This window comes from Vipera ursinii, assembly GCF_947247035.1.
Source record: "Vipera ursinii genome assembly, chromosome: 1".
Lineage (NCBI taxonomy): Eukaryota > Metazoa > Chordata > Lepidosauria > Squamata > Viperidae > Vipera > Vipera ursinii.
In genome coordinates, this window is record NC_139512.1 from 55,802,327 (window position 1) to 55,815,497 (window position 13,171).

Below are 13,171 nucleotides of genomic sequence, written 5' to 3' on the forward strand. Positions count from 1 at the left end.
CTAACTGAAATCAGTCGCTTCCTATAACCATCAATAAGCTTCTTACACCTCTCACCCAGAATTTTGGACCACTCTTCCTTTGCAAACTGCCCAAGGTCTCTCTTATTGGAAGGGCGCCTTTTCCCAACAGCAATGCTCCACAGGTGTTCAATGGGATTCAGATCTGGACTCATTGCTGGCCACTTCAGAACTCTCCAGCGCTTTCTTGCCATCCATTTCTGGGTACTTTTTGACGTATGTTTGGGGTCATTGTCCTGCTGGAAGACCCAAGATCTCGGACGCAAACCCAGCTTTCTGACACTGGGCTCTACAGTGTGACCCAAAATCCTTTGGTAATCCTCAGATTTCATGATGCCTTGCACACATGCAAGGCACCCAGTGCCAGAGGCAGCAAAACAACCCCAAAACATCATTGAACCTCCACCATATTTCACTGTAGGTACTGTGTTCTTTTCTTTGTAGGCCTCATTTCATTTTCGGTAAACAGTAGAATGATGTGCTTTACCAAAAAGCTCTATCTTGGTCTCATCTGTCCACAAGACATTTTCCCAGAAGGATTTTGGCTTACTCAAGTACATTTTGGCAAACTGTAATCTTGCTTTTTTATGTCTCTGTGTCAGCAGTGGGGTCCTCCTGGGTCTCCTGCCATAGCATTTCATTTCATTTAAATGTCGACGGATAGTTCGCGCTGACACTGATGCTCCCTGAGCCTGCAGGACAGCTTGCATTCCTTTGGAACTTGTTTGGGGCTGCTTATCCACCATCCGGACTATCCTGCGTTGCAACCTTTCATCAATTTTTCTCTTCTGTCCACGATCAGGGAGATTCGCTACAGTGCCATGGGTTGCAAACTTCTTGATAATGTTGCACACTGTGGACAAAGGCAAATCTAGATCTCTGGAGATGGACTTGTAACCTTGAGATTGTTGATATTTGTCCACAATTTTGGTTCTCAAGTCTTCAGACAGTTCTCTTCTCCTCTTTCTGATGTCCATGCTTAGCGTGGCACACACAGACACACAATGCAAAGACTAAGTGAACTTCTCTCCTTTTTATCTGCTTTCAGGTGTGATTTTTATATTGCCCACACCTATTACTTGCCCCAGGTGAGTTTAAAGGAGCATCACATGCTTGAAACAATCTTGTTTACCCACAATTTTGAAAGGGTGCCAATAATTTTGTCTGGCCCATTTTTGGAGTTTTGTTTGACATTATGTCCAATTTGCTTTTTTCCTCCCTTTTCTTGTTGTGTTCCAATACACACAAAGGGAATAAACCTGTGTATAGCAAAACATGTGTTCCTGCAATACGTTTTTGTGAGAAATACTTGATTTTCTGGAAAAATTTCTGGGGTGCCAACAATTTCGGCCATGACTGTAGCTATTTATATTATAACACTTTTTAATTCACAATGATATTCTCTGTTATTCTGTGCTGCTGGAAGAGGCCTCAGAAGAGAGACAAAGCAATGCTTCCTGTTTGCTTTACTCTTATGAGCATTGGATTGAGAAATAGGATTGAGGGAGTGCTTTGCTTGAGTCTCCAAGAACCCAAAGCATCTTTTTAAAGATCTACACAGCCCAACTAAATCAAAGAATCACATAACATAGAGATTGAAGGAACCCTGGAGATTGTCCAATATTAAAACATCTCTGACAAATGGTAATCCATTTTTTTAGTTAAGCATTTCCATCTCCCATGCCATGTTGGGTTTTAAAGGTCAAAACTAGCACTTGAATTGAACCCAGAAGCAAACTGGCAACCAATGCAGTTTGTGAGCCACAGGTTGAAGCCGAAGTTTACTTTTGGCTTTAAATTTTGGTTAAAATTATAGTATTTTGTCTGAAAGTATTGATTCCCCATATTCTGTTTGTTAACTTTCAGTCTCATTAAAGAAGCACATACCAAAAATAGATTTAAAAGGAAAAAAAATTGAAAATCATGAATATCAAGAATAATTGTAAGATAAGCTATACATGGTGTCTAAATCATTAAGTACAGAATCTTTAGAAATCCATATATTATATATGCATGTCTCTCAGAATATCATCCGCAACTTGAAATCACCCATGGAGACAGTACTTTTAATAAGTTGTTAATATCTTAACATTTAATTCAATAGACACTGAAATGACAAACCAGACGAATATTACCTTCTTTTTTTGCATTAGTGAACAACAACTAAATTTGAGCTTCTTGTCCCATATGAAACTTCTGGGAGGTTTTTTGAAGTGTTTAAAGCCCACTGGTTACCTTGTGAAATTGAAACAGCATTCTATGTGAAGGAATCAAGATATTCCCTTTGGGGGGGCATCTTTGCTCATGTGGAATGGAGGAAACTGAAGCAGTGGGCCATGTCTTTTGCAGTGCTCATTCTATCAAGACAGCAGCTCTAATATCATTGCCCTCATTGCCCTCTGAACAATCTGGTAGGCTTGTGGCCTCCATTAAGTCCTCCAAGCAATTTTGTGCAGTCTGCATCAAGGCATTGTCATAGCTCAGGGTGGTGCTTGTCAACAACCTACTGGCTCAGCAAAGTAGACCACACCAAGAATGCATCATTGTACTTCCTATTAGGGTAGGGATAGTGTTCTACATGCTTCCCACTTCATGACGTTTGCTGGGCTTTGCTTAAAGATGCTGCTGATTCCCACTTCTACTCTCCTTTCCCATCATTCTCTTGGACCTCTCCTAGTAGCTGAGAATGCAAAGATGTCTTGAATGATGGCAGCCTTGCTTTCATATCTGCAGATGGAAGGAAGTTCTGGGACAGAGTTTAAAATCAACTGGCAGCAGTCAGGTGGCAGTCCCAGCTCACTATCAGTAACTTTCTCCTTTTCAACAGCTTCTCTTCATCCACCCCAGCCAAGAGGAGGGCAGCAGGGAGAGTTAGGTGAATTCAGCTTTGTTCAGGTTGATAGGATGAAAACATGTTCCAATAGAGAGGAGAGCAAAACATCCCTGCCCAAAGCAGGAGGAACAAAGGTGCTCTGTGCTGTTTGAAGTTGTGGTGAAAAAACTGCTACATTCTCTGCAGATTTTTCTATCCAGGGCTGTTCTTCACCCACGAGCTGTATCTGGATGGAGGAATAAAGGTGATCTTTTCCAGTATTTTTCAAATTTGGCAACTTAACAAGATGTGAGGACTTCAATTCACAGAATTCTGGGAGTTGAAATCCACACATTTCAAATTGCCATGTTTGAAAAGCACCAGTCTATTTCCTTCCATGTATTAAGGGCACCAAATTACACCTTTACATCCCCAATGAGGCTCATAATTCCAGTTTTTGCTTTCAGACTAGCCACTTTTCATTCATGATGGCCCTACAAATTAGGTGAGGCTTGGGTTGATATTTCAGATGTGGTGAGAAATCTCAAAACTCTATGTTCCCCATGAATCATTAACTGGAAAACAAATGGCAATTGCATTTTTCTGTGCTACAGAATGTATTTATTTAATCATTTTTAGCTTGCTTTTGATTAATGCTAATTTGAAACTAAGCTAAATTTGCAGGCATTATAACCTTTTATGAGATGGTGACATGTGCCAAATTAAAAGACAAAACATTTTTTTCCTTTGCAAATTGCCAATGATGTATCATTTTTCTTTCTGGGCAGAATTGGGAATAATTTTCAGGCACAGTCACCTCTTCCGAAGATATAAATCCTGCCAGGTTTCAGATGATTAAGTTCAAGGATTTTATATTGGTATTCAATAACAGAACCAAACCAAATAGTGGTGTTCTGGTTAATGAAAAATGCTGCCTGTAAAAAGGCTAAAAAATGGTGAAAAAGTAGCCCTGCTTCATCATCAATTTATATTTAATAAATTCACATTTAATGGCATAATGTGGTACTCTTCATTTTCTTCATCTTTGACTAACTAGTCATCTCCATCAATTAAGTTTTGGATGCAGCTATTGGTCTAATGAACTAGTCCTCACATGACCTTCATGACCATCTGAGTTTGAGATCTTCTACAATGAGGCACACTGATCTATAAGGCATTGAATATGCTTATTATTTGTTTAACTGTGATGTATCTTTATATTCTTGCATGATCATAAATATAATCAGTTGGTCACATCAGTCTTAGCATTTTTTCACCAAACAGTTAAACGTGCTTTTGATATTTTGAACTAACTTTAGCCTTCAGTTATATACTATGAGATCCACATTTGCTATGTATATTTCTTGGCTTTTCCTCAAAGAACTTTGGAAAAATGCTGTAGACGATATGAAAAGATTTCATGACATTAATATGCTAGTATAATTATTCTTCAACTAACTATTCTCTGATATATTCTGCAAAGTTGTAGTGTTGATTTCTAGTTTTAAGACATCTTACCTTTCTGATAAATTCTAACAATCCCTTGTCTTGACTCAGTTCAGACACAGATAAAATATATCATTCCTGACAAAAAAGCATATTCTACAGTTCTACAACTATAGAAATTATATATATACTTTATTTAGTATAAAATAATAGTAATTTACCGGTAATAATATTATTCAAATAGAAATGCTGCATTAATAAATCTGAACTGCTGCTCCTATTCCTCGGTAACATGTCATAGATTTCCTTTTTTTTTTTACTCAGTGTCTTTGAAAATGGCTGGTTTTTCATTTACTGAGCACTTAACAACAGCTACAATGAATTTATTAAAAGGAGAGTACAGCAATCATAATCCCAAGTCTGCAGAACCATTAAAAGTAATGAAAAGACACAAGCAGATATGCGGAAAGTAAATTAACCATTCAGTCAGAATGGTCCAGAGGTTCCAAGCTTAAATTGTCCGGGGAATCTGCTGGAGAGATTCTACATCGGAATGTTCAAATATCATGCACTAAATGGGCAATCTTTTGTGCTGTTCAGTTTTTAGATTAAAAGAAAAACTGTTTATTCGATAAAAAAAAATTACTTGCTGATATGGAGGGTGACATTTCAAGTGTAGACTAGAAATTACATGCCTCAGACCAGTAATACTTTCTGTAAGTAAAGTTATTTGCATGCCTCAGTCTTTACCCAATTGAAATCCCATCTCAGCATGGTTTTAGGTCTTTTCATTTTATGTCTACTACATTTTTTTTCTTTTTGGTAAAGCCTCTTTTGAGTGTTTCCCAGATGATTTAAACAAGACAATCAAAGAATTGTCTGCTTGAAGAAACATACTTCTTATTATAGTGCCGTACCACTGCATCGTAGGTTAGCTTAGTCACTTCCTTCCTTCTATTACAATGCCAAATGTTATTTAGATTTCAGTCATTTAGTAATGGTACATTGAACACATCAAGCTTTCTGAAAAATTCCATACCTAGTAGTTGTTTCATTTTCATACTAATATGGTGATATCCTTTCTCCCATCTTCTCAAATTATACACACATTTTTAAGCACTGTCTCTAACAGAGACAATTAAACAGTTAAAGAGATGATAATGCACTGAACAGCAAACTTCAAAAACATATTTTTGTGCTATTAAAATAAGAAATTCTAGCTAATGGTTCTTTAGGATATAAGAAGCTTTTTAAAAAGATAACTTTTTTGTAATTTGTATCAGGTATTCGTATTGGTGAAAAGTGTTTAGCTAAATCTAGCATCTAGTTTGTTCTTTGTCAATGGAATACTAAAATGAGAATCCTTCTCAAGAATTTATATAAGGAGCACAATATTCACATTGTTCATTAAGTTTAAAGAGACATATGATGAAAGAAAAGAAAAGAGAAAAAGAAAGAAGGAAGGAAGGAAGGAAGGAAGGAAGGAAGGACAGACAGACAGACAGACAGACAGATAGATAGATAATTTGGAAAAGTGACTGCCAGGAGACATGCTTTGCATTTTCAGATTTAGGTTCAAAGATATTTAATCTTTGTATTTTAGATAAATAAATAGATTCAAAGATGTCATAGAGATAGTTACAGAACAAAATTCACTTTGAGGTTGTCCCAGCAAGATTTGATAAGAGCTATTACTGAATGACCAAACTGGTACTTGAGTTAGGTGATAAAGGTGTCACTTTCAGGCACGTGGATTGTCAGGATCAATGGAAAGGGATAGATACATCAATGCCAAATCCATAACATAAAGAGTAAAAGAGGGCTGGATTTGTTATAACCAGTCAGAATGAACCAATATGATATTTAGATGAAGAAATCAGGGAATTTGAAGAAAGGTGAGAGAGGAAATAAGAAGGAATCTGCTTGAAACATTGCTAGCAAAGGAAAGATCAACTCGAGGAGGAACACTGCGACAATCAAAAATAAATTGAAAAGGTTTGGCAGGAGACTAACTTAGTGTCATGGTATGTGGGGAGCTGGGTTTACAGAATTTTCTGCAAATAAAATCATGTGTGAATTGCAGATCAGAATGAAAGGTTAAATAGCTGAGCTGCTACGAGAATTCCCACTAGAGGTAAAAACTGAGCCCTTCATATTTATAAGATACATTTCAATACTATCTTTATCAAGAATTACAATAATTGAGGTTGTATTTCTGGTAGTGTGATAATTATGAAGCTTCCTTAAAGTTTGTTTCATTTTAGAAACTCTTCGACTGCAGTTCCAGTCCTTGCTTACAGAATGCAATTTCCATGGAAATAATGGGAATTGTTGTTGTTAGCTGCAAAGTCGTGTCCAACCCATCGCAACCCCATGGACAACGTTCCTCCAGGCCTTCTTGTCCTGTACCATCTTCTGGAGTCCATTTAGGCTCACACCTACTGCTTCAGTAACTCCATCCAGCCACCTCATTCTCTGTCATCCTGTTCTTCTCTTGCCCTCAACCTTTCCCAGGATTAGGTGCTTCTACAGTGAGTCCTTCCTTCTCATTAGTTGGCGAAAGTATTTGAGTTTCAACTTCAGGATCTGGCCTTCTAAAGAGCAATCAGGGTTGATCTCCTCTAGGACTGACCGGTTTGATTGCCTTGCAGTCCAAGGGACTCGCAGGAGTCTTCTCCAGCACCATAGTTCAAAGGCCTCAATTCTTTGGCGCTCAGCCTTTCTTATGGTCCAACTTTCACAGCCATACATTGCAGCTGGGAAGACCATAGCCTTGACTATACGCACTTTTGTTGGCAGGGTGATTCTGCTTTTTAGTGTGCTGTCTATATTTGCCAGTTCTCACTGTTGCTTCTTGACCCGCATATATGTTTCTCAAGAGACAAATAAGATGGTCTAGTACTCCAATCTCTTTCAGAATTTGCCAGTTTGTTGTGATCCACACAATCAAATGCGTTAGCATAGTCAATGAAGCAGAAGTAGATTTTTTTCTGGAACTCCCTAGCTTTCTCCATGATCCAGCGTATGTTGGCAATTTAATCTCTAGTTCCTCTGCTTCTTCTAAATCCTGCCTGCACTGCTGGTAGTTCTCGATCCACATACTGCTGAAGTCTAGCTTGTAGGATTTTAAGCATAACTTTACTAGCATGTGAAATGAGTGCAATGGTGCAATAGTTTGAACATTCTTTGGCACTGCCTTTCTTTGGAATTGGAATGTTAACTGATCTTTTCCAATCCTGTGGACACTGTTGAGTTTTCCAAATTTGCTGGCAAATTGAGTGTAGCACTTTTACTGCATTGTTTTTTAAGATTTTGAATAGCTGAGCTTGAATACTGTCACCTCCACTAGCTTTGTTGTTGCTCAGCTTTCCTAAGGCCCATTTCACTTCACATTCTAGGATGTCTGGCTCGAGGTCAGTGACCACCTCATCGTGGTTATCAGGGACATTAAGCTCATTCTTGTATAGTTCTTCTTTGTAATTTTGCCACCTCTTCTTAATCTCTTCTGCCTCTGTTAGGTCCCTGCCATTTTGGTCCTTTATCATGCTCATTTTTGCATGAAACGTTCCCTTCATCTCTCCAATTTTCTTGAAGAGATCTCTAGTCCTCCCTATTCTATTGTTTTCTTCTATTTCTTTGCACTGCAATATTATAGACCATATTTATTCTGTTTCTAGAACTTCCCTGTCTAGTAACAGGAAACAATATCCTGTTGTGATATTGATCAAGAGAAATCCTATGAAGTGGAATTTTGGGGAGACAGAAAGCACACTAAAAGACCATGTAAAATTTAGATCCCATTTGCTCATAAAGAATTTAGGGCACCGATGTGAATTCTGAAGATTGGAGCAAATATCTCTTGAACTTAGATCCTAGCAGAGATGAAGATGAATTTGTATTGCAGTAAGATGCTGTACTCAAAGATAATAAAGGTTTAGTTCTCTGCTAAACTTATAAAATGCTTTGAAAAATACCCATCATATCAAATCACAGTATTTTTTAAAAAAATATGCACATAGATTACTGAACCAGCATAGTCATCAGAGTAAAGCCAGTTACTCTGATTTTTCTTTTTTTCCAAAGGAAAGCCACAGTGAAAAAACAGAGAATGTTAGAAAAAAATCACAATAGCCAAGAATAACCTACTACATTTTCTTCTACTGTATATAGCTTGGCAAATTAAATGTTTAGCATCTTAAATACTGCATGTGGTTAAAATCTTATACCAATTTACTTGAAAGTCAGCAACAATGCATTTAGCAGGCTTGCTTCTGAGGATACATGCACATGACTGGAAAATAAATTTGTAACAATAAAGGAGAATATTTATAGCTTAGGGTTGAAATGAGGAATCATTGGTGCTGTCTGAGCTTTTTTTTTCTTGCAGACATTTCATTATCCAAACTAGGTAACATCATCAGTCTAGCACTGATGATGTTACCTAATTTGGGTAATGAAACGTCTGCAAGAAAACAACCAAGCTCAGAGAGCACCAAGGACCCCTGAGATAAATTTGTTTTATCTATCCTTATATCCTCATAATTATTGTTTGTATAATCCCCCTTGCCCTCCACCCCCCAAATTTCCAGTTTTTCCATCTGGAAAGGCTTCAATTTAAAAATACACTATTATTTTTCCAGTTGTTACGATACTCAACATAGATGCTTTAGTTTACTGTTCTTTATAAAATGATCACTAATAAAATACTTTTGTCTTATGAGCTTGCTTCAAAACAACAGATCAAGTACAGTACAAACATATTTAAATAGTAGAAAAATAATTTCCCAAGTAAGCAAATAAAAGGCTTCAAATCAGTCTTTGTACTTCATTAAAAATCTTAAACTTCTCATGAGAAAAATTAACATTTAAACTACTGCTGCTTGGCCAAGCACTCCACCACACAAGAATATGAAATATCTCCTCTAAAAAAGTACAAAAAGGACAAAACCACAAATGTGGAACTTCAATTAATTTAAAGCTCCAATCAGCAAAGAATAAATCCTTCGCAGATCTAATTACCAGAGCTCTCGGAAGACCCAGGCCGACCAGCCAATCTTCCTAGTGTTTGAACAGCTTGATGAACTAGGGGACTGATGGATATCAAGTCATTTTGTTTAATTTATAAATGGATTTTCCCCTAATACTTAAATTATCATCAGTACAACACAATGAAAATGGGAACATTCAGAATGCAAAGTCTATAAGAGGCCTGGGAGGAATTCCAATGAGGAATGTCACCTCTGTTCATTCCTCTATACAATTGATCTAATTAAATACTGAGGGTGGAAAGGCAGTTTAAAATGTAGCCATTACTGTTTTCTTTTTAGCCTTAATTTATCTGTTCACATCTTTCAAGTACCTTCTGATGTTAAAAAATAAGAACTAAGAACTCTACAAGTCCCCAAGACTTTTCATTCTTCACAAGCTCATATTCATAAAGCTTATTCAGAGATTTTCCTGAATAATAAATAAATGCATTACTTCTAATTCCTGCAACAATAAAAGAAAATGAGATACGAAACCTGAACCTTTTCAATAATTTGAAAAAGAATCTACACCGACTGGTATTTTCTCTATGCATTGTTCAACCAAAATTAGAGCTTTGCTATTATACTTATTAAAATGTCTCTTTATTTCCAAACCTCTTCCTTATTTAATTACTGCTTAGAACCGAAAGCTGCCCTGAATTGTTAAATACAATTAAACCTATTCATCGTCTTTTCACACCAGCAACTTGAGCTCAATTATTTGGTTAAGGTCCTGCCCACCAACCTACTCCTTCTGATTGTAATTCCCACCTGGCTCAGGGGTCTCAGATTGAGAAGATGAAGATGCTGAGCTGGCTCCATCCTCAGCTGTTCCCTGCGAGAGAAGACCTCGTCCTGGAGGAAGTTTCATGCCCAGCTGCTCAGCCATCTCCACATGGTCACCAGGATGGACATAGTCAAACACACTGCTGCCTGTCAGTTCCACCTACGGGGTAAAAGCAGGGGACAGGAGAAGAGGAGACATTAATGCAAGTATTTCTTCTTCCATCTAGAATCTATTATAAATGCATCACTTCAATCAGTTCTAAGAAGTTGGAAACTTGAGATTTATGGAATGAATATTAAAGCATCTACTGCTCTGATGTTGAAAATTGTATCTTTCAAACAACACATATATCAACTGACAAATAAAAACATGCAGACAGTGAAGCAAAATTTGTTTGATTAGAATATATAGTTTAACTGTAACTAGCTTTTCAAACCCATATCCTCAATTGACCCTCAAAATTGATAATTTGCATTAAAAAAATTCGGCTCGAACAAAAGCTCACAGTTCAAGCCTACAAAAGGAAGTTAATTTTTTTCCAGATATAGCTTTCTGAATATAATCTTGCATAAAATATGCATACCATTTGAAATCAGTACAACCTTCACAGAATGCAATGGCATGTTGCCAGGCTGTATGCTATTGGAAGACCCCCATCTACAATTAAGCAAGTACTTTGCTTTTACCTGATTATTTATTTACTATATTTGTAAACTGCTCCAATCTTATCACTCTGAGTGAAGTATAACATAGTAAAAATAAGACTTATAAAGAATAAAACAATAATAAATGAAGGAAGCAACAAAGTACAAGCACACAAACACACAGAGATGATAGATAGATAGATAGACAGACAGATAGATAGACAGACTCCAATTACACCAATCAATCAGGGTATCTGGGAATGCAGCATTCCCTCCCTCCCTCCAAATGATATTGCTCTACACAGAACTGGAATTTATCTAATTGTTGCTTTAAGGATAAACATGTACTTACAAAGTTCTGTTCTAATAAATTATCCTATCAATAAATCCTATAATAAATCTTATCAATAAATCCTATAATAAATCCTATCAATAAATCCTATAATAAATTATCCTATCAACCCTAAATCATAAACTAATTGCAGTATATGATGGCATTGCTGAAAGATGGCAGGCATCCTTCAGTCACATGTAAAAATGGTTAACAAATTATATTTGAATACTTAGTAAACAATGTTAAAAAGTTATTAAATTACAGAAAATAGCTACAAAAACTATTAATTAGATAAAAATGCTTAAAAATATAAATATTAGAAGAAAATATTACAATGTCTTAATATTCAGAGCAAATTACCCCCTACCAAAATAAAAAAGAAAGAAAGAAATTGGAGTAAAATTTAAATGCTGTCATCTTAACTCAGAAGTCCTGCTATATACCATAAAGATAATTTCAAGAGAAATGTGGATATTTGGATTGCAACCAGATTTACAAATCACAACTTTTCACTTGTATATTGTCTCTTTAATTATTCATTAAGACGAATTCAAAGATTTGTGATAGACAACTATTAGTCAAAGTGTCTCAGGGTTGAAGAAATCTTACAGCTTGAGGGAGAACCCTCGTTTTACCATTTATTCCACTGATGACCTGATTTTTATAAAATTTGACACCTTATAAAGATCTAGCTTATACTCAAATTTCACTCTACTGTGATTAACAACAAATAATTATTACAGTATTTTGGTTGTAGGCTATGACAGAGCAACCCTTAATTTTTCTGAATCTCTCTCAGGCTGTAGACATCAAGTAGGATTGGAGTCTCTTTTTGAATGTGCTGGACCAGATAAGGCCTTTTCCTTAGTTCTGGGACAAGCCTCTAAATGACATATTAGGTAGTTCATAATAAAAACACAGATCTTGCCTATGCTGATATACTTTTTTCCAGTAATAGGAAGCTGCTTTCTATTAGGTCAGTCTGTTTTTCACTGAGCTCTGACTCACTGACAGTGGCTCTCAGACCAAAGCCTTTCTTATCCCTGGTTTTTTTCTCCCCAACACTGGGTCAGAGATCAACTCTGACTTTCTGCATGCAAAGCATGTACACTCCTGTAGTCCCATAAGGAGAGCAATGCTGCTATTGGACATTATTCAACTTTAAATTTGTGTAGATAGCCTCCTTGCAGAGGCAAGTACCATACTCCACCTAGTGCGTATGTATTTGTGTGCATGAAGACCAGTAATAAAGGGAAAATGAGGCTGTAATATTGCCTCAAGTGGCAATGAAATGATAAAATCCTCAGAATGTAGAAGGTAGTTTTAGTCTGCAGCAGGGGATCATCTTTTCAAAATACCAAGTAAAAACATTATTTGTAAGTATGAACAATCACAACAGAGAAAAGATTGGGTCTGACCCTACCATCTTGGATTTCTACATGCAGGCTTTTACAACTACTAACATTATTTCTCACCCACAATACTGTTTCAAATAAAATTAAATCAATAACTACTAAGAGCTATGGCTTGCTGATTTAACAACAAAGAAATATTACGGTATCTAAATTTTCTGTGGCTTTCTAGGAAGTCTTGTCGTGCTTTTGTTCTAAAACTCTCCCAATGCTTAATGAGAACAAGTGTGCCTCTTATCTAGCAACCAATCAGATTTGCTTTACCCTCAAAGTAATTCATTTAATTGGTAATTGTTAACAAATCTAATGCTCCATCCAAGTCAAGGCAGCATACAAAAATTGTAACAAGTAAGTAAAATAATCTATTTATTTATTTATTCAATTTCTACAGCTGCCCATCTCAATCAATAATTCTGGGTAGCTTACAATTCCAAAAATATAAAATAATTAAAACAATAAAGCATTTTAAAACAATAAAAATAATACTAATTTAAAAATACCAAAGTTCCATAAATATATCTAGCTCATTAAAGTACAATTAGACAGTTTAAAGATTTTAAAGGCAAATAAGCAGGCCATATTAGATAGCCACCTATCAAATGTCAATCAAAACTATTGTGGCTTGTGTATTCTTCCATAACTGAAGATTCAGAATAAATTTCAGAAATATGTAGTGCATGTGTCTTTTATT

The 13,171-nt window shown here is 36.2% G+C and overlaps 1 protein-coding gene across 5 annotated transcripts in view; it reads right to left on the reverse strand.

Annotated features, from left to right (window-relative positions):
* The window catches only part of NPAS3 (neuronal PAS domain protein 3), a gene marked incomplete at both ends in the record, with an annotated part of 777,262 nt that overhangs the window by 100,700 nt on the left and 663,391 nt on the right, over positions 1-13,171 (reverse strand). For all 5 annotated transcript variants that reach the window (XM_083352401.1, XM_083352400.1, XM_083352399.1 and 2 more), the window contains one exon: positions 10,075-10,249. In XM_083352401.1, the coding sequence (XP_083208527.1) occupies positions 10,075-10,249 (175 nt within the window). The remainder of the gene's footprint in view (positions 1-10,074; positions 10,250-13,171) is intronic.